Source organism: Cydia fagiglandana, chromosome Z (genome assembly GCF_963556715.1).
Source record: "Cydia fagiglandana chromosome Z, ilCydFagi1.1, whole genome shotgun sequence".
In the NCBI taxonomy this organism is placed as follows: Eukaryota; Metazoa; Arthropoda; class Insecta; order Lepidoptera; family Tortricidae; genus Cydia; species Cydia fagiglandana.
In genome coordinates, this window is record NC_085959.1 from 22,367,211 (window position 1) to 22,386,449 (window position 19,239).

The following is a 19,239-nucleotide window of genomic DNA, read 5'->3' on the forward strand; positions in this document are numbered from 1 at the left end:
TCTTATGTAAGTACCTTACACACATAAGGGAGTACCTTCGCAGTGCTTTGTACGTCTTTTTACTAAGAAGAGATTTATTGCAATAACGCCAATTGCTCAAAAACGGCTGCTCCGATCGCTATAGGTTCGAGCAAAGCCGTGCAAAGACAGACGAACGGACATGACGAAACTATAAGGGTTCCTAGTTGACTACGGAACCCTAAAAATGAGCTACTTTCAACGCATGACAAATAAATAAATAAATCGGGTTGTTAAAAATAAAACGAAAAGAATCAACTAATTTCTATATTTTATGACGTGTCCATTATTGGAAATGTCTCCGATATTGTTCTTATCCTTGGTCGAACGGTGGCTGACCTTGTGAATCACGTCGAAAATAATTGTTCCCTGTGGCGCTCATATCTCCACCTGTAAGGAAGAAGTAAATTATTTTTCCCTTGAATCACTTGATAATGATAACGTAATGAATCCCTCATTACGCTCAGGATTCTACTTTAGAATCCATCGCTTCATTCAGGATTCAATTTACGCCCTTGACGGAAATATATATAATTTTTGATCCCTTGTAACACAAACTACTATTCATAAAATGTAAGAGTAAGAGAAAACGAAAGTATGTATAATATGGACAATTGGACATACATATTAACCTCCTAAGGCCCAGCCATACAATGAAAAATCCAATTTTTTCTATAGAAATTTGAACCTATAATGTAGGAAATAGAGTTGATTTTGCGTTGTTGGAAAATTGAACGAAACAAAAGGCGACTCTGTGCCAATTGAATTGCGATTTAAATTTCATCGGACTGACGACTGTCCTACTTGTACCTTGGGGCTTAGGAGGTTAAAACTTGTAAGTATTGCGGAACGCTGCCAGTTATAGTGTGTGCCCATTGCAATTTGCAAAGGCATATTTGTTTGTTCACACCTACTTCAGGAGCCACTATAAACTAAACTAAAGCACCACAATATGCAGCGTTTACGAAGAGCGTGAGGTCACCACATGCACATAAGTGCAAATTATACTTGTCTAATGCTACCTATACCACGAACATAAATAATAATGTAATGTAGAATCAGCCAACAAGAGTACGCTCAGGTGGAAAGACAGCATAGTAAACTTTACCAGGCGTGGCTCACTCCGCGATTTCGTCGCTTTGCTACAGGTAGCTAAAAGTACATCCGTTCGGCTCCAATTTTGGGGTTTGCCATAAGCCGCGCGTGGCGCTGTCGCCACCTAGCGGCCATATCTGTGCTGATCGTAACAGACGCGTTTTGTTAGGGAGTGAGTCTTCTGTACCTAGTACTATTATTTATTCTGTGACTTTACCTGGTCCTTCCGCTACATGCGGACTGGATATGATTTCTTCGCCGGTCGAGGCTACCGGCGACCTGAAGTTTGCAGGTTGCACCTGGAGAGAACAACTAGTTACTTATGTATCCAATAATAGCCATTAGTTGTCAAATAGGAATCACGTTTCTTCTAAGACTAGGTACATGTTTTCCCATATTATTTAATAGGTAATAGGTAGCCTAGTAGAGGCCTAGGTCAAAAAGACCGTACGAACATGGATATAGAAATATATATACACAATATGTGACGTTCCACGTATAAAGATACCCTATGGCGGTTGGCGCTTACGCCATTATTAATGTCGCTCCTATATTATTTCGGCGCTATGCGACGTAAGCGCCAGCCTCCATAAGGTACATTTTGCCGTGGAACGTCACATATACCTAATTGTTAAATGAAATGTTAACAATTCGTATAAGAAGGGCTTTAATAATTAATAATAATAGGTAGCCTATATTGCTTATTCAGTTTTGCTAAATAGTGTGACCTGTGACGTTTATATTTAATTACTAGTCACTAACTAACACCATTGAAATTATTGCACAATAAACCGTGTTACAAGTGTAATAAAGTGCATTGTTACATTAATTTTTTTAGAGTACTTAGTGATTTTTCTTGTCACCCGACGTACTCTTCGTTCAAATCTACCTGCTACCAATTTACCTGCCAGTGGACTGATTTTATTGTGATCCTCTGACTTCGCGAACGATCATGGCTGTTCCAGATACGGAAATTGCCGCAATGTTGCAGTTGTATAAATACTTTTTGTTTCAATTTTATGTGTTAGATATAGTTCTAGTTTTTAATTAGTTTAGTAAATTAAAGCCTAACTGCCTCGTCGTCGAACTGTGTACGCCTGGGTCACAACGGAAGAACAGCGCTGGCTTTAATAGCTAAATGCTGAGTTGTGACCCTTTTATGACATTTTGCGCTAAATGTTACACATTGTATATTTGTCAACATGTTTTTGTCATCTGTGTTTGCTTGTCATAAATAAATGTTTTTCTATTCTATTCTGTCATGTTACCTGTCCATCGTTCTTCAGCAAATCCATCGCTGCTGGGTAATTCGGGAATCTGTTGAAGATTCCGTTCAAGTTGTAATGAAGATTCATATCCGGCCCAATGTTAGCTTTGAGAAGTTGCTCCCAAATTCCACCTGTAAAGAAAAAACTATTTTAATGGAAGATTGCAAAGCCTGCCTACGTTCCAAATCAAATAGGTATACACAATATTATGTTATTTAGGTAAATATATAGTCGGAGGAAAATGATAATGGACATTTGATACGACATGATAACTTCTTCAAAACGTTCAAAGAAAGCAAGATACTCGTAAAAGAAAAGAGAAGCAGGGGCAGACCAGGCCGTAGCCACGTAGGCCAAATAAAAAAAAAACCGTTTAAGTGCGAGTCGGACTCGCCCACCGAGGGTTCCGTACTTTTTAGTATTTGTTGTTATAGCGGCAACAGAACAGAAATACATCATCTGTGAAAATTTCAACTGCCTAGCTATCACAGTTCATGAGATACAGCCTGGTGACAGACGGACGGACAGCGGAGTCTCAGTAATAGTTAGGGTCCCGTTTTTACCCTTTGGGTACGGAACCCTAAAAAAGCTGGTGTCGTGTCGTATCAAGCTAGAATTTAGCAATAGATTACCTTTATCGGCCGGCACTACTGGTCTATTGGACTGCCAAGGGTACTCGGCATGCGCTTGGAAGTAAATTGCGTACGTCGAAAGCTGAAATTTGCAATAAATATTAAAGACAACATAATTCGGTAACAAAATTTTATATAACAGGGTACCCCTCTGTCTTTTTACTCTTATATAATTCTGAATACTACTTTAGTATGATCATACTTTTTATTACTAATCATATCATACATTTCTCTGAAGTTGGAGTTTGCGAGAGACAGACAATAAAACTTGCTTACTAGTAGTTCATGCCGAATAGACTATTATACAAAAACCGGGCAAGTGCGAGGCGGACTCGCGCACGAAGGGTTCCGTACCATAAAGCAAAAAAAAACGGGAAAAAATGCAAAAAGAAAACGGTCACCCATCCAAGGACTGACCACGCCCTGCGTTGCTTAACTTTGGTCAAAAATCACGTTTGCTGTATGGGAGCCCCACTTAAATATTTATTTTATTCTGTTTTTAGTATTTGTTGTTATAGCGGCAACAGAAATACATCATCTGTGAAAATTTCAACTGTCTATGTAGCTATCACGGTTCGTGAGATACAGCCTGGTGACAGACAGACGGACAGACGGACGGACGGACGGACGGACGGACAGCAAAGTCTTAGTAATAGGGTCCCGTTTTACCCTTTGGGTACGGAACCCTAAAAACATAAAATTCTAATATACGAGTAGGTGTATACTCAAGTATTGTGTTACCTGTGTGTAATAGAGGGCCAGCCAGTATTTACCACCGTGGGCGATGAACTCGGTATCGTTGGCTTGCAGGAGCGCCGGCGGCAGCTCAGCGCTGGCCAATTCTGGAGATATGCGTAAATTGCACCCATACCTGTTCGTGTACCATTACAATTATCGGCCAATTCAATGAGCGCTTTACGCATACATACATTTTGTTCTACTTCTGACGTTAAAATCGTGGTCGACCACGATAAAGTAAGAACATAGAGTCTGTGCGGAAAGAGTCGTGAAATGTATGGGTCCCAACACATTCCACAACTCTTCTCTTTAACAGATTTTAATGTCCTATGTCGTTTAGAGGTATAGTCAGTAAGGCAAGCAGTTCAATAAATGTAAGAAGAAGGATGAATCAACTACCTAGGAAATATACAGGTTCTTTATTTCTATTATAGGTACCTAGCGGCTATTCATTTCGCGGTTTCAGTTTCTGACGTGAGTTGGCGACACTTTAAGAAATAACGCGAATATTTAGATAAATCCCGACAGTTAACTACGAAATTAATTGACAGCATCAGATAACAATAAAATTAGTAGGTAGGTACAGTGACCCATAATATTATAAACATTATATCGCGCGAAAATAATATAGATACGTTACGTACTTAGCTGAATTTTGGATACAGGTCCAAAACGTCAATAAGAAAAGTAAAGTATGTTACCAGTCGGGGCAGGCCTTAAGTATGTCGTATGGCGCCCTGTAGTACTCCGCCCTCCTCACGACGGGGTTCCTTATATTGAAACGCTCGTTAGGATCCGACATGTTGATTTTCTTTATTCTGATCTCCCGGCGCTCACAAATATAGTCGTAATGGAACTTGGGAACCACGTCACCTCGAGCACAATAGGTTTCTGGAAATAACATTTATTGATTTTAAATTATTTTTTATAGACCGAGCGTCAGTAGCGTCTCCTTTTCAGCTTGAGCAAAAATGAACAATGAATGTTCGATAATTATAGTATTCGATAAATTGGATTCGCAGGATGTTATGTACCTATACCTATAGGTACCTAAAAGCCGATCGTGCTATTCGTAGTCTTCTTTGATTTATGCTTAATTCTTCTCCATTTTGTTTCCTTCATTCTTCCCTCTCTCTCTTAATTGCAAAAATAACAGGGCTATGTATTACTTTATATCTCTATTCGTATATACATCTATCCCAACATCCGGCTACAGAGGGGCTACCGCAAAAACCGAAATTCGTAAATTGCGGGAATCCTTCTCTTTTATACTCCAATGAAGGCGTAATTAGAGTGACAGAGAAAAATGTCCGCAATTTGCTTCGATTTTCGCGGTTATAGGCCTGACCCTGTAGTAGTAACTAGTGTCATTAATCAGAAGCAGACAACTTACTTTTGTACGTTCCGTCCATGGACTTGACCGCTGCATATTTATCAATACAATATTTGTAGCCCGTAACCGTTGGAAAGCGGAGATACGGAACTTTACACGTAAACCTTCCTTCTTGGTACATCGCACCCTGGAAACACAATAAAAAAATAATATAAATGCCGACCATATTTTAGATGGGCATTTGAAGGTATTCCGGGATTCACTATAAAAACCATTTTCCGGGTCAGTTTAAAGTTTCGACGATAATAAAATAATCAATTATATGTTTTATAGGTATACCAAATAACTATTAATTTAGTTTAGTAGGTAGTAACACTGTAGGTATACAGGGTGGCTAAAAAATAAGTGCATTCCCGTTGCCAGGGAGGTTTTGGGATTTTACTGAGCAACTTTTACGTTGGTCTTATACCAACCTCGAAAATTTAGCTGTTTCATACATTTTGGCTGGTCCATTTTTTTTGGGAGTAAATTTTTATTTCGCTATATCAGGGTTGGTTCCATAGTTAAAGTTGCTCAGTATAATCCCAAAACCTCCATGGCAACGGAAATGCACTTATTTTTTAGCCATCTACTTAGTATATCTTTAATGTAAATAAATTATCGACACAAATTAATAATAAACAAAATATTATGTAATAAATTCAAAACTACCTGCACTTTAAGTATGACATCCCTCACTTATTATTAAATTAAAAGCCTAAAATAATCCGTTTATCTCTTGGCTTTAAATTATGATCTTCAACGTCCCGATTCTTAGCTACATAGGTACGCACGTCGTTAACAGGTAGATAAAGAATTGAAGTAAGACCTTGCATATGACGCTCCGCCGGCCCGGGGGTCGCGACACGCCGCCGAAGCAGTAGGTCCTGGTCCCGTTGATCATGATCTCCGTGACGCCGATGTGCGAGATGAGCGTGATGCCGTTGATGCCGGCCAGCGCGAACCGCTGCATCCCAGCGCGCTTGCGCACCTCTACGTTGTTCTTCATACTCATGGTGTTCACGATCGCTTGCCACCCGTATACGAATTCGTGCATGGGACCTGAACACACAATGTAGATGTTTGAACAAAATTGGGAATCTATGGCGTTTTCAGCCGTTAGGTACCACATCACAAGCGAGATTCAAATAATTTTTATTTATGTCTGACATAACAAAAATCGTTCGTAGGTATCATGTATCAGTGGCGTTCAGAAGTGCATGGATAGATGTCAACCGTAATGCCTTAATATTACGGTTGAAACATCTCCATGCACTTTTGAACGCCATTTGCACATATATAGGGTAACATATCGGACATAATCGCGAACATGGGTTTATTTAGGGATCAATATCGGTATTAAGTAATTTTATACAAATGAGAACTGCATTAAATTTCGATATCTGGCTTTAGAATATATTTATCAATTTAATTTATCTGATACTAAATTCCGCTTTCCTAAGCCTTTTAGAATGTTAAAAGCTATTTGCAAAAGCAGGTTGATATTATAGTTATACCGGTAAGGACCCCTGCAGATCATGGTAAGAATTGTCCAATGAAAAAAGTTAAACAACCTATTCCGAAGCTGTCTCCGTCGAGGAAGTTGAACATCTCCCCGAAGGAGTCCGGCATGAGGCCGGCGATGACGGTGCTGATCTGCATGCCCTCGTCGGGCAGCATCGGCACGATCTCGTCCGGGGACACCGTGAAGGCATGAGACACCACTCGGCTGCTGTTTTTCTTTTCGTTTTCTCCATGACCCTGTAATTACAAAACATAATACACCTGTACAGTCGCCATCAGATATATCGGAGCAGCCAAGGTGCTCACAAATATCTGAACACGCCCCTATTGTCAAGGCGTTAGGGTGCATGTTAAGATATTTTTCAATGTCTTTCTGACATTGACTTAAGGTTTCATTTCATCGCATGTGTGAAAGGAAAGGTCTCTGTAACAAATACAGAGGTAGGCATTGTAAGTAAGGTCATGGAGCCAGGACAAACCCTTCAAATATTTAGCTGTTATTATATTATAGTATGACAACCCTATGACGGGATCATAACTACAGATGTAGTGCATAGTAGGTAATTATTCTCCATCGTATTTTCACGGAAACGTGCGAACGAGTATTGCTATTTCCATCAGTCTCGGTGCAAAATGTACTGAGGTTGACTGAAGGAGCATGACAAATACGAACGTTTCCGAGAAAATACTATGGAAAACAATTATGCACTACATCTGTATTTGTGTAGGTACACAATCCAACAAAATGTTTCATATCATATCAGCGGTCGGCAACCCGCGGCCTCTCACCTCTCACTTGCGGCCCGCGAGTCTCCCTGCCTACTTTTTATGTAATATTAACAAATGACAATGTCTGATAAATTCATAAATATTAACAAAGTGCGGCCCGCGTCCACTTCGTTAACTGCTATGTGGCCCTTGGCTGCTAAAACGTTGCCGACCGCTGTCTTATATGATTAATATCATACCCGCATAGACCAGTATCAACACTATGAATGTGAATTTGTTCTAATAAACAATACTTAATTTAATATTCATAGTGTAATACATATTAGTAGAAGTAACCAGTATTTGTAGATTTTTTTTTTTTTTTTTTTATTATGCATGGGTTTACTCATGGCCACAGACTAGCCGAGGCGTAGACGTGGCCTACGATGGAGCGAGCTCGCCCAGAAGGTGCCTGTTCACTCTTGATTTGAAGGTTGCCGGGTTATAAGAGCACGGAAATATAGACGCCGGCAAGGAATTCCATTCCTTGGCAGTGCGCATAAGGAAAGTAGAAGCAAAGCGCTTAGTGCGAATTGGCGGAATATCTACCAAGTAAGGATGGAAACCGGCCGTGCGTCTAAAAGTCCGATGGTAGAATGGGGACGGTGGAATGAGCTCGTGTAGCTCTTGAGCACACTCCCCGAAGTGCAACCTGTAGAATACCGACAGGCTGGCGACTTTCCGCCGATGGGCCAAAGTTTGAAGCTTAGCCGTTAGCTTCTTGTCGCCAATCATCCTCCTGGCTCTGCGTTCCACTGAGTCCAAAGCGGCGAGTTGGTATTTAGCTGAGCCATCCCACAGGTGGCTGCAATACTCCATACACGACCGGACTTGAGCTTTGTAAAGTGTTAGAAGCTGTCCAGGTGTGAAGTATCGCCTCACCTTATTTAGGACGCCCAGCTTTCTGGCCGCAGTTTGTGCTTTAGACTCAATGAAGCTGCCGAAGCCGAGGACTGAACTCAGCTCCATGCCGAGGAGTTCCAGGCTAATTAAATTCAACTGTCTGATAACTCCTAATCGCTAATGAATAGTTTGTTTTGGTCGTAGACAGTTTCATTTTCATTCCTCACCTGATTTATCCCGATGGAAAACACTATATAAAGAATAAGCCACATTCCTTCGACGCCACCCGGCTGCTTGCGGCGCCCAGCAGGAACTGAAGGGCTGATTAGCCCAATAAAAAATAATTGCTTCGATGGGGCCGTTAACGAGCAGCTTGTTAAAAGTAACGCAATCGATTAATTGATTGTTAAACAGAAACATAGTTGTTAGGGATCATCCATTAATTACGTCACACGAATTTCTAGGTTTTTTTACCCCTCCCCCCCTCCTGTCACACTTGGTCACATTTTGCAAATCCCTCCCCACCTGGTGTGACGTCACATTTTAGGCAATTTTGTTTCCAACGAAATCGGCAATACTAACTCGGCATTATTTTTTTAATAAAAAGATAATTTTTGTAAAAGAAATATTAGTAATTTTATAACACAAAACCAATTAGGAACGAAAATTACCTACTTCCAAAACCTCATTATTTAAATGTACAGCGAATAAAAAAATATAATGAATAGTGATGAAGTTACTGATGAAATGATGAATAGTGATGAAGTTAAAATGACGTCACAATGTTTGTGACTCCCCCCTCCCCCATATCACAACATGTCACATTTTCTTGACCCCCTCCCGCCCCTAAACGTGTGACGTAATTAATGGATGACCCCTTATTGCTGGACCTTATACATTCAAAAGAACAATTGGTTCGGTACTAAAGCAAACATTCCATATTACATTTTATACACTAGTAAACTTAAGGTACCTACATCAATTACTATTCAGCTATAGAGACTCAAACACCTCTATTACTCCTCCATTTGAGCAACCAGTAGAATTATTAGAAAATTTCATCGTAACCGTCATACTAAAGGATTTATCGGGTTCATGACTGCCAAAATATTATATTGCACGATTATTATATATAGGTACTTTGGCTAGACAAACTGTGTAGCGGTCTTCACATTGGATGCAATTCCGCACGCCGCTCCACTACACATGCATAGTGCTATCTCGCTTACACACTGGAGCGGTGTGCGGAACCGCATTAGTGTAGCTACCTAAAGTAACACCATACACACTTTGTGGGTTGCGGTGCAAGGGGATTGAATTTCGTACACTAATGTAATGTTGTTCGGTTTCAATTACCGAAAAGATTTCAATCACGGCGGCTGAACAGTGAACGGCAGGTCGCGGCCCGTGAAATGACGATGGCCTACATCGCCATGGGACCGATCGACTCTACCAGCGGCGTGGTCAACCGCCGCGGTTGGAATGCTTAAGCGTTATATTGATGCAGGATTTTGAGTAAATGTAACTTCAACTGAGCAAAACCATTGTATATTAATTTGTAAAAAAGCTACCAATATACAGTTATTTTCACTATACATTAATACAAAACTTGTGATATACATGAGCAGATTAGCGAGAGAGTCCTCTTATGTCTACACTAACAGGTACAGGTATTTCATAAAATACTTGATTCAGAGATTAATTTTTCAGTCACAACGATAATGAGGTAAAAAAAGCACAAAAGTCTATGATCTCACACAGTTAATAGGTACCTACTTAGATATAATTTAAGTAATACAATTGAATACAAGGAGGTAGCTACGGCTACATCTTTTTATAAGTACAAATTGAAAAAAAAAGCCATCACTCAGAATAACGCAAACGTAACATTACAATCATAATTCATAATAATTATGATTATATATTTTATTTAGCTATTTTAGTTACTAGTTTCGAAGCTATTGATCGTTTTTAATACTCTTGTTTATAATCTTTTGTTTTATCCCCACTGTCCCTTAAATCATGTATTTTTCTATTTCCCTTTATAAATCAACGCTTTCTTTTACTTCATGGGCGTTATAACGATAGGGTAAAAAGGTAGATATATTAACATTTCTTAGTAAAATAGTTAATAATATGAATCAAGGTATTAAAATTGCTGAAGTATAATAGCTGGCTGAAATAGTTAAGATTAGGTAAAAGCTGTAAATAGCTGGCTAATCTCTACAAATAGGTAGTGTACATTTAATTTGTTTTAATAGAGTTCCACGGGACATCCTATCTATCACACCTGGCCCCTTTGTACGGATTACAACAGTTATACAGCGACAACTGAGAGACATACTGCTAATATAGGTAATATATTACTGGGGGTGGAGCATGCTTGGACATTCGGGATGAAGCTCCGGGCCCTTAGAGGATATAACCAACGGAGACGCCATGTCTAAAATTTTCGGTACAAAATAGTCTGCCGTTTTTTGCGGGGGAGGGGCACATCAAATGTATAGGTAAGGCATGTCAGATAAACGTCAGTCCATACGTATGGTTGACATGAGGTTGACCATTGGCCGCCTATTTTCGACAGAGGGGAACGCCTGTTAAAGGCGGCTCCATTGTTAATTACTCCGAGTCCGGGCCTGACGGCCCTCCGCGGGGCCTATTTAAGATGAATTGAGAATCCGAGTAAATATATAACTAGGTCGGAAAAAGATCTCTTATAAATTCTACGAGTATAATAACAAATTATTTCTGTAGAAGAGCATACTCTTAATTAAAGTTATTTTGGTATGTGTGTTTTTTTTACCATGAGGTACCTAAATAAAAATCACACATAAATACTTACATTAATGTTCAAAACATTTAAAATTAGAAAACAATGCAAACCTAAGTCCAACTAAATCACACAAAGCAGATCAAAAATATTCTAGAGGATAGTTACTAATAATAAGAGCATAAAAGTACATAAAAATCAACAACGTGAGACTGTACAACAGAAGAGAGAGAACTTGAGATTCAATGACACTGACAATGAGTTAAATCTTAGGATTCAGTCTTCTTTGTCTTCTACAGCGGATAGGAACAGCTTTTGGCACCCGTGTGTGAATTTAGCTGGAATAAAAAGTTTACTTTTAGGCGAATGTTTTTTTTTGTAAATTCGCGGACTGGACGCACGCGACCAGCGGCAGATCAAGGCCATTCATACATTGCGCTCAACCAAATGTATGTATGACCTTGATTTGCCCCTCGCTGCGCCGCCGATTGCGTGTTTCCAGTCCGCGGCTTACATACAGACGTTAAACTTGCTTGCACTAATGCTTGAGAATCTTGGGATATTGTTAGACAAGTACTAGGTATACAAGTTTGCATACAGAAAAATGAGATTATGATCTCGGTGTCTAGAAGTAGGTACGAAACATAAAGTCTTGGTTCAAAACGGCGACAACCGAAGACGTTGCAACGGCGATATCTGCACACTGGGTCATATTGTAATGGGGAGCATCAACATTTCGCCATGCAACATATCACCGGCATGTCCAGCATGTGTTGCTGTATACAGCAACATAGCCGCTCGATCATCAATAGATATCATCATTACCATTAGTATTGCCACACATCTTAAATTTTGTACCATTTTCAGTGCGGTGTTGTTGAATTAAAAGTTAAAACCTTTACTAAAATCAATGTCTAGAGGGATGATTAATTGAGGTTCATGTTCATGGGCAATAACTTACTAGCGATCGGGACAAGCCACTGGGGGCGCCGGCGCACGAAGGCGTAGTAGACGGGCACGCCGGCCAGCGTCATGAGCGCGCCCGCCAGCACGGCCACCGGCTCGGCGCGCACCGGCACCACCAGCAGCACCGCGCACAGCGACACGAACACCACCGGCATCCATGTCGGCACCTGCACCACATATTATAATGCACTACCAACTATTTCTGCTGTTTTTAAGAGCAGTACGATGGATAGAATTCGATGCGACTTTTAGATCACTTCAACTTGAATTTAGACCATATAATTATTACAGACGGTTTCAGACTAGCGCTTTATACAAGCGTACGCGTACGCGCGTAAAAGACCAAATTTAGGATAAAGTAACGCGCGTGTAAGCTCGTAACGCCGAAACTACCGTATACGCGCAGAAATCACGTTAATTTGAAACCGCCCTAAGGCAACTCGTGGTATTAAATGAAAAACATGTACAAAAGTTGAGTTCTATAGAAATTTAAGCAGTAAATGTATGAATTATGTAGGATGCAACTACTAATTACTCGCAGCTTAGCATTTCTTCAGTCTATAGGGAATTATAAAAATTTTAACTCATACCTATATTTTTATTTTATACAGGGTGACCAAAAAATAAGTGCATTACCGTTGCCAGAAACGGTGGGATATTTGATATAACTCTGTGAGACTTTACCCGCTTTAACGCAGAGGGCACAGCTATGGGTGTGTGTAAAGCCGCCTTTGGCGTTTAAAAGATAATAAAATATAAAATATACCTTGATAGGCCTGGGCAAGTCAGGTTTCTTATATCGCAGCCACAACACGGCACTGCAACTGAGGGTGGTGAAAAAGGATTCCACTATGGTGCAGTACGTGATCAGCGACGTCAAATTGCTAGGAATTAGCATTATTAATGAAATCATCATCTGAAACATAAAAAATCTTTGTAATGCGAAATGCGAATCATCAGATAGAAACGCGTAGCTAATCGTCCTTAGGCAAACACTTATCAGTAAATCGCAGTGGCGGAGCGTAAAAGATACGCAATTCGGAGGCACTTTAGTCTGATTTTTCTTTGAAACATGTACGATACGGTGCTAAAGTATCTCAAATGAAGCGAGCAGTTCCATGGACTCGCCCCACTACTGGTAAATCCACAATTGTCAATCTAGTTCACAACACAAGGCCTATTAAGCTTACTGTGGGACTGTCGATTTGTGTCAGACTGTCCCATAATAATGTTCATATTTAAAAAAAAGTTCCCACTTACTACACCTCACTTACCAAAAAAATTAGCGATGGCAACGGAGACATGCATTTGATGTTAATGTGCGCTAGTAGTTCGGGCATGTGGCCGTTCCTGGCGCCCGCGAAGCACATCCGCGATGACGTCATGATGTGCACCGTCAGCCCGCCCAGGATAGCAATCGCGACGAGTGACGGCATGGCGTACCGCACCCAGCCCAAAGCGGCTATGGAGAAATCCTACAAAAATATTGCCTATTTTAAAACCAATGTCCGAAAAGATTTGTGACGTACGCGTATTTTTATGTAGGTATTATTATGGTAATTACTCGAAACTATTTATAGTTAAATTTAGTGGTAACTACTGGAAATTCTACAATATACGGTGAGAAAAAAATCCAGCATACACCAGCGATAAAATTTTGCTGGTAACCGCTGGGAACAACGCAAAATATGGGTGGCACGCACACACGTCATTGCTAAAGAGATTACGGTACGAGCCGAAAAAATACTTTTCACCACACCAGCTCGGAAAGGCTTACTTTGCACTTCAAAAACTGGAGGCAAAGTAATCAAATGCAAATTTTGAGTTGTTTTCTTACGTTTGCTGGTAAAATTTAGGTACTTTTAAATGATGATTTGGGATGATAAATATTTAATAACATTCATTTGGATTTGTTTTGGTTTGATTTTGTTTAATATTTTACATTTAATATTTGCTTCGGGTTGGTGTGGTGAAAAATAATGTGTTTCACTCGGGGCACAGAATAAGTAATAGTATTATCATACAGAACGGACACGCACCGCCCCGCCCCGACTCGGATTACCTCGCCCCGCGACTCAGTTCTGACGGACTCCTGACATACTCTCAGTTCGGCTAGCAACGCCGCGGCGCGATGACGCAACGTTCAAAATGCCGATGTATTTTGCGATGTATGGTTGTTTTTCAAATTCACGAAATAAAGAACATTTATTTTTATTATACATATATTAAAAAGTAGCGTTTTGTAATTATGTATTTATATTTAGTCCACGCTAATTGTGTATCGACAATTCGACATGACATTTTTGGTAATTTATTGCCGCACCATACTTTACGTAATATTTTACGGCCTTTACGGGTTACGGGTGAGTTCGCATATACGTTCAAATAATATTAGCTGTGACCTGTGAATAGAACAGTTTATTATAGCAAGGATCTAGGAGAAAATACCATCTTGTAAATTATGTTTGTTTCTTTAATTTTAGGAATAAAAATGTTTGATATTTACGTTACGAGTACAACGATAACGCTCCGTGAACTCAAAAACATGTAAATAGTAGCCCTAAGCGACTTACTCACACAATGACGCGTGTACAGACGTGCCGTTCACACATATACACGCAAACGAGTTTTGATGTATGGCGTGTCCGCCCTGTGCTCGGGGGCAAATTTTGTTTAACCCTCGTGCTTTGAAACCCTCGCGACGCTCAAGACTCCATTTTTCGAACCACTCGCTACGCTCGTGGTTCAATTTTCGAATCTTTCGCTTGCTCGGGTATCAATATTAGCACGAGCGGTTAAACAACAACTTTGCCCCCTTGTAAAACAAATAACTATTATATCTTAGGTACATTTAGCTCTACATAATATAAGTATAGCTTTGATGAGCCTCCCATATAGTCTTGATCTTCATAAAAGAAAGAGAATAAGATACATTTTAATCCCAGAACGGGATACAAATGTGTTAATTAAGATTTTTTAAACTAGTCTACAGTGTTCACAGAGTAATGTTACATTGTTTCTACTTACGACAGCAATAGCTTCAGTAGCCCTGACTCCGGTAGGTCCCAACACGGCCAGATAGGCGACGTTCGCCAGCAAATAAATGGCGGTCACTAGCGGTAGAGACAGGTAAATAGCGCGCGGTAAGTTCACGAACGGATCCCTCAGCTCTTCCGTCATGAAATTCAAGTAACTCCTTTTTTGTCGTACATGAAATATAAAACCAAGCGTTAAAGGGTGGTATATATTCTGGTATTCCACCTGTCCAATTTCATTGTCTCGCATTTTGCTTTAATGAGAGTGAGACGCACTGACGTTGGACAAATAAATTGGATAGGTGGAATACCAACCTAAGTAAATGACGATGGATCTAGTGTATCAGGCGTGTCTACATACAAAGACCGTTCTTAAAAATTCGTAATACAATAAGTAGCATTAACCAAAATATATGTTTATCTTACCATCCAGAATACGAAAATATTCCTGAGTAGAAGGCAACAGACCAGTCACTAACTGAGGTTTTAGTTCCCGCCCAACCATCTTCAAAATTCTCGACCCTTCCTGAAAACAAAGATCGACATATAGCTTTTTCTTCAATTATAATATTTATAATATGTATTTTGTATTATAGTAAATTATGATACAAGTATTGTACGTTGGACATTACTCTCATTACACTGCAAGCAAAATTGTGCGCGTGAGCTGGAAGTGAGCGCGCAATAAGAAAGCATCGTCGTGTTTCCTCCCTGTCACACTTACGTACGAATTTACAAGTGCGATAGAGAGGCAACACGTCGAACGTGGTTCGCGGTAGGCCCTCAGATGTGTGTAATGACTAAAGCACACGTGTTTCATATGACGGTTCTCAACATAAATGCAAGAAAAAACAAAACTTATGCATTAATCAAAATTAAATCATTAAAAAAGTAAAAGTACAATTAGAAAAAAGTGTCAGCATACATTACCATACAATAATTATAACATTACCGCACCAGTTCGGTGATAATAGGTAATGAAAAAACCACGCGAGTTTAATATCTAGGATTATGAGCCTAAAAACGGTTCAATAAGTTGCACATTACGAGCAAATGTGTTGAAAGTTTTATTTAAATTATGATTTGAAATTTACCTTGGCACAACCACACAATACCGCCAATAATTATAATAAACAATGCGGATATTTTTGTGAACATGAAGACATTTTGTAGTCTAGTAGTAAACCGAACATCATATGCATTTATAAATGTAAGGAAACCTGAAAAAAAAAATACATATATACCTAATTACAGTACAATGACAAAATGCATTTTGAAATATTATAAATCATCCCTCATTTATTGCTGAATTAGGCCAAAGGTTTCTCAATTAGAGTGAAGAATGTACTTACAAATAGTTACTGCTGCAATTAATTTCTGGCTTAATGGCTCAATTGGACAATTTGGAAATATAGGCTCCAATAAGTTGTTAGCAAAAGTCAATGCCATAATAGCATTTGTGCTTGGTCTAAAAACAAGAATACATTATATTAAGCAAATGATTGACAATGATGTTTTGGTCAAATATATAAATTAGAGTAGGGGCACCACTGTTGGCCAGATACCTGTAGTAAGCTGATAGTAACTATTTAAATAACAAAAAATGATAATTATCTGCTAATGATTATTATTGTGGTATAATGATGTGAACATTTATTTATAACAGAAATAGACATAGAGCTCAATAGTCATATAATAATAATAGTCCTTGCGGAATACTGGTGTCATTCCCCTGCTGGATGCAATGCATAGTTGTGCAGTGTATTTAAGAGAGAGTGTTATATCCAGCTTTTAGATAAACATGAATTCTTTAATAAACTGTATTTACATTTAAAACTATAAAAGACATTATAGTTCGTTTTTTTAGCATTAGAGATTAGGTAAACAATCTTGATGTGTCTTTTAATTGAAAAACACATTTTAAAAATAAGTTACGGCAAATATGTAACAATTATGAATCTAATACGATCATTTATATTCTTCTGCTTTCTTAAGTAATAGTTTTTGAATTTTAAAAAGCGTTTTTCAATTAAAAGACATGTCAAGATCGCTTACCTTCTTGCAAGTTCTTTCTAATGCTAAAAAAAACGAACTATAAATCAGGTTTATTTCCTGACCTGGTATAAAGTTTCTTAAAAAAAGTTTTGCAGTTATATAAATTCTAAAATTGGCTTCTTGAATACTATTAACCTAAAGACAAATATCCAAATATTTTAGGCTATGATGACCATACATAAGCCCCAATTGACTCTTGACTCTTTGTCAACTTGTGGATGTAGGCATTAAATACATTAGTACCTAACATTAGTTTGTAAGCTATATCTTCAAAATTACAATACTCTTAACTCACACATATTTTTTTTTTAAATGCATATCATGGGGTTTACTCACACAAATACCAAATTAGCATCCCATAGGTAAAGAAATGCCGGCAGTGATCCATAAGCTTCATTGATGTAGTGGTAATCACCTCCACTTTGAGCCAAAGTAGTACCTGAGGGAAATTACATAAAATCATTATATGTTAGAGAACCAGCTTCAAACAATCATGTTTAATATGATTGCTCATTCGTCTATGGTGTTTTTTTTCATCCCTTGTTCCACTGTTTTAATGCAATTGATGGTAAAATTGGAGTTATACTCTTTTATTTGCATAATTCAGAAAAGCTAAAAAATTTATGCATATACATTCAAAGTAGGTATTGTCATTTTTTAAAATAATATTAGTATATATTATGGTGAAAAACCCGGATTAGTGGGATGGTGCAAATGGCGCTAACAGAGCAAGTTAAATAAAAGCTTGTAAAAAAATATTACATGTAAAGTAATAGTGTATTATTTAATAATACTAGACAATATAAACAAGAAGAAAATAGCTTACCTAATTCTGCATAGCACAAAGCACCCAGAGTAGCCAACAATCCACAAGCAGCCCACACTGACAGGGCCCCCCACACTGAGCCTGTGTTTTCCAGAACCTCCTTAGGGGATATAAAAATTCCACTCCCAAATATGATGCCCAAGATTATAGCTACCCCCTCCAACAGCCCTAGCTGTTTCCGCATCTTAACCCTTTCTTCACTCATCTTGAATTCCTGTGCTGACCACTAGCGACGAAGTCAAACTTGGTAATGAATTGTAAGATGGTCTACAGTTTACGATCTCATTAATCTGATGTCCTGAACATTACAGCAATTGACCCTTCACATTTCTAATTACAATAATAAAGAAGCGATCTAGCTGCCGGTTGCAGCAAAAGCAACGTAGTATATTTAGGAAGGACTAATTTAGTAAAATTTACTTTATCTCATGTACTTAAAATCTAGGTGTAGTATATAATTTATAAATTAGTAATAATACAATTGATTGTAGTATAAACAATATAAAATCCCTATTTCTTAAAAAATTTACACAACAGTATAGGAACAAGAACACATGGCACTGTAATAACTCGTAGATACGATAAGTTGCCTTTCTGTAAACACAATAAATTGATTTGTATTGATACAAAAAGTCTCATTCTTACAAAAGTACCAATATAACCACACCTCACACAACTGAATTTGACAACTGTCAATTTGTATTCGTTTAAAAATTATAAGAGTGAGTAACTATTAGAAACCAAAGAAACCATCTATTCTATAATAGAAACTCTGAGAGAATAATAATATAATATTTTCGAAAATTTTCAATATACGGCAACAGTCTATCGCAGTAATGAAAACTACATAATTGCTGATTATTTTAGTGCTATATAAATAGTACCGCTTACAAGTTCAGTAAGTAGTGGTTGCTAGAGATGCACCGGATATCCGGTTACTATCCGGTATCCGGCCTATCCGGCCAATATTATAATATATGGCCGGATATCAGTTAGTGATCTACTATCCGGCTGGATACCGGATAGTAACATTGCTTGATTTCGGAGTAAACAAATTGGATTTAAGAAACAGTCAAGGTCATAATCGTACTTGTTTATAATATTTTAAAACAATTTAAACATTCCACTGACTTACACGCGCACTCATTTCGATCCTAGAAATGTGTCCGCGCGAACGTTCACTAGGAAACAGGTCAAACCTGCAGAATGCGCACCTGAAAAACCGAAATGTAGGTATAGTTCCACCGGCCGGATACCGGATATTCGTCCGATGGTCTGGCGGAATATCCGGTATCCGGCCAAACTACTATCCGTTGCATCTCTATTGGT

General features: G+C 38.7%; 2 protein-coding genes across 2 annotated transcripts; both read right to left on the minus strand.

Annotated features, from left to right (window-relative positions):
- Window positions 1-271: 271 nt before the first annotated feature.
- On the minus strand, window positions 272-8,622 carry LOC134679350 (uncharacterized). Its single transcript, XM_063538252.1, has 10 exons — window positions 8,486-8,622; window positions 6,698-6,884; window positions 5,953-6,185; window positions 5,145-5,271; window positions 4,453-4,642; window positions 3,755-3,884; window positions 3,014-3,095; window positions 2,382-2,512; window positions 1,331-1,412; window positions 272-408 (listed from the first exon to the last, which is right to left on the minus strand). Exons 1-10 carry the CDS (start codon window positions 8,528-8,530, stop codon window positions 332-334), a joined length of 1,284 nt encoding a protein of 427 aa, XP_063394322.1. The 5' UTR covers window positions 8,531-8,622; the 3' UTR covers window positions 272-331.
- Window positions 8,623-9,798: 1,176 nt separating this feature from the next.
- Window positions 9,799-18,453, minus strand: LOC134678179 (Y+L amino acid transporter 2). Its single transcript, XM_063536634.1, has 10 exons — window positions 17,911-18,453; window positions 17,421-17,523; window positions 16,382-16,497; window positions 16,124-16,249; window positions 15,456-15,555; window positions 15,022-15,190; window positions 13,269-13,469; window positions 12,761-12,910; window positions 11,990-12,161; window positions 9,799-11,366 (listed from the first exon to the last, which is right to left on the minus strand). The coding sequence occupies exons 1-10, from the start codon at window positions 18,113-18,115 to the stop codon at window positions 11,305-11,307; spliced, it is 1,404 nt and encodes a 467-aa protein (XP_063392704.1). The 5' UTR covers window positions 18,116-18,453; the 3' UTR covers window positions 9,799-11,304.
- Between the last annotated feature and the right edge of the window lie 786 nt (window positions 18,454-19,239).

Excerpts from the sequence above, each read along its gene's own strand:
- LOC134678179 (XM_063536634.1), bottom strand. The coding sequence starts at position 18,115 with ATGAGTGAAGAAAGGGTTAAGATGCGGAAACAGCTAGGGCTGTTGGAG. Across the intron at positions 17,524-17,910 it reads TTTGTGCTATGCAGAATTAG|GTACTACTTTGGCTCAAAGT; the intron begins GTAAGCTATTTT and ends AATTTCCCTCAG. Across the intron at positions 12,162-12,760 it reads ACTTGCCCAGGCCTATCAAG|GTGCCGACATGGATGCCGGT; the intron begins GTATATTTTATA and ends TATGTGGTGCAG.
- LOC134679350 (XM_063538252.1), bottom strand. The coding sequence starts at position 8,530 with ATGTGGCTTATTCTTTATATAGTGTTTTCCATCGGGATAAATCAG. Across the intron at positions 6,885-8,485 it reads TTTCCATCGGGATAAATCAG|GGTCATGGAGAAAACGAAAA; the intron begins GTGAGGAATGAA and ends TTGTAATTACAG. Across the intron at positions 1,413-2,381 it reads TGCTGAAGAACGATGGACAG|GTGCAACCTGCAAACTTCAG; the intron begins GTAACATGACAG and ends TGTTCTCTCCAG.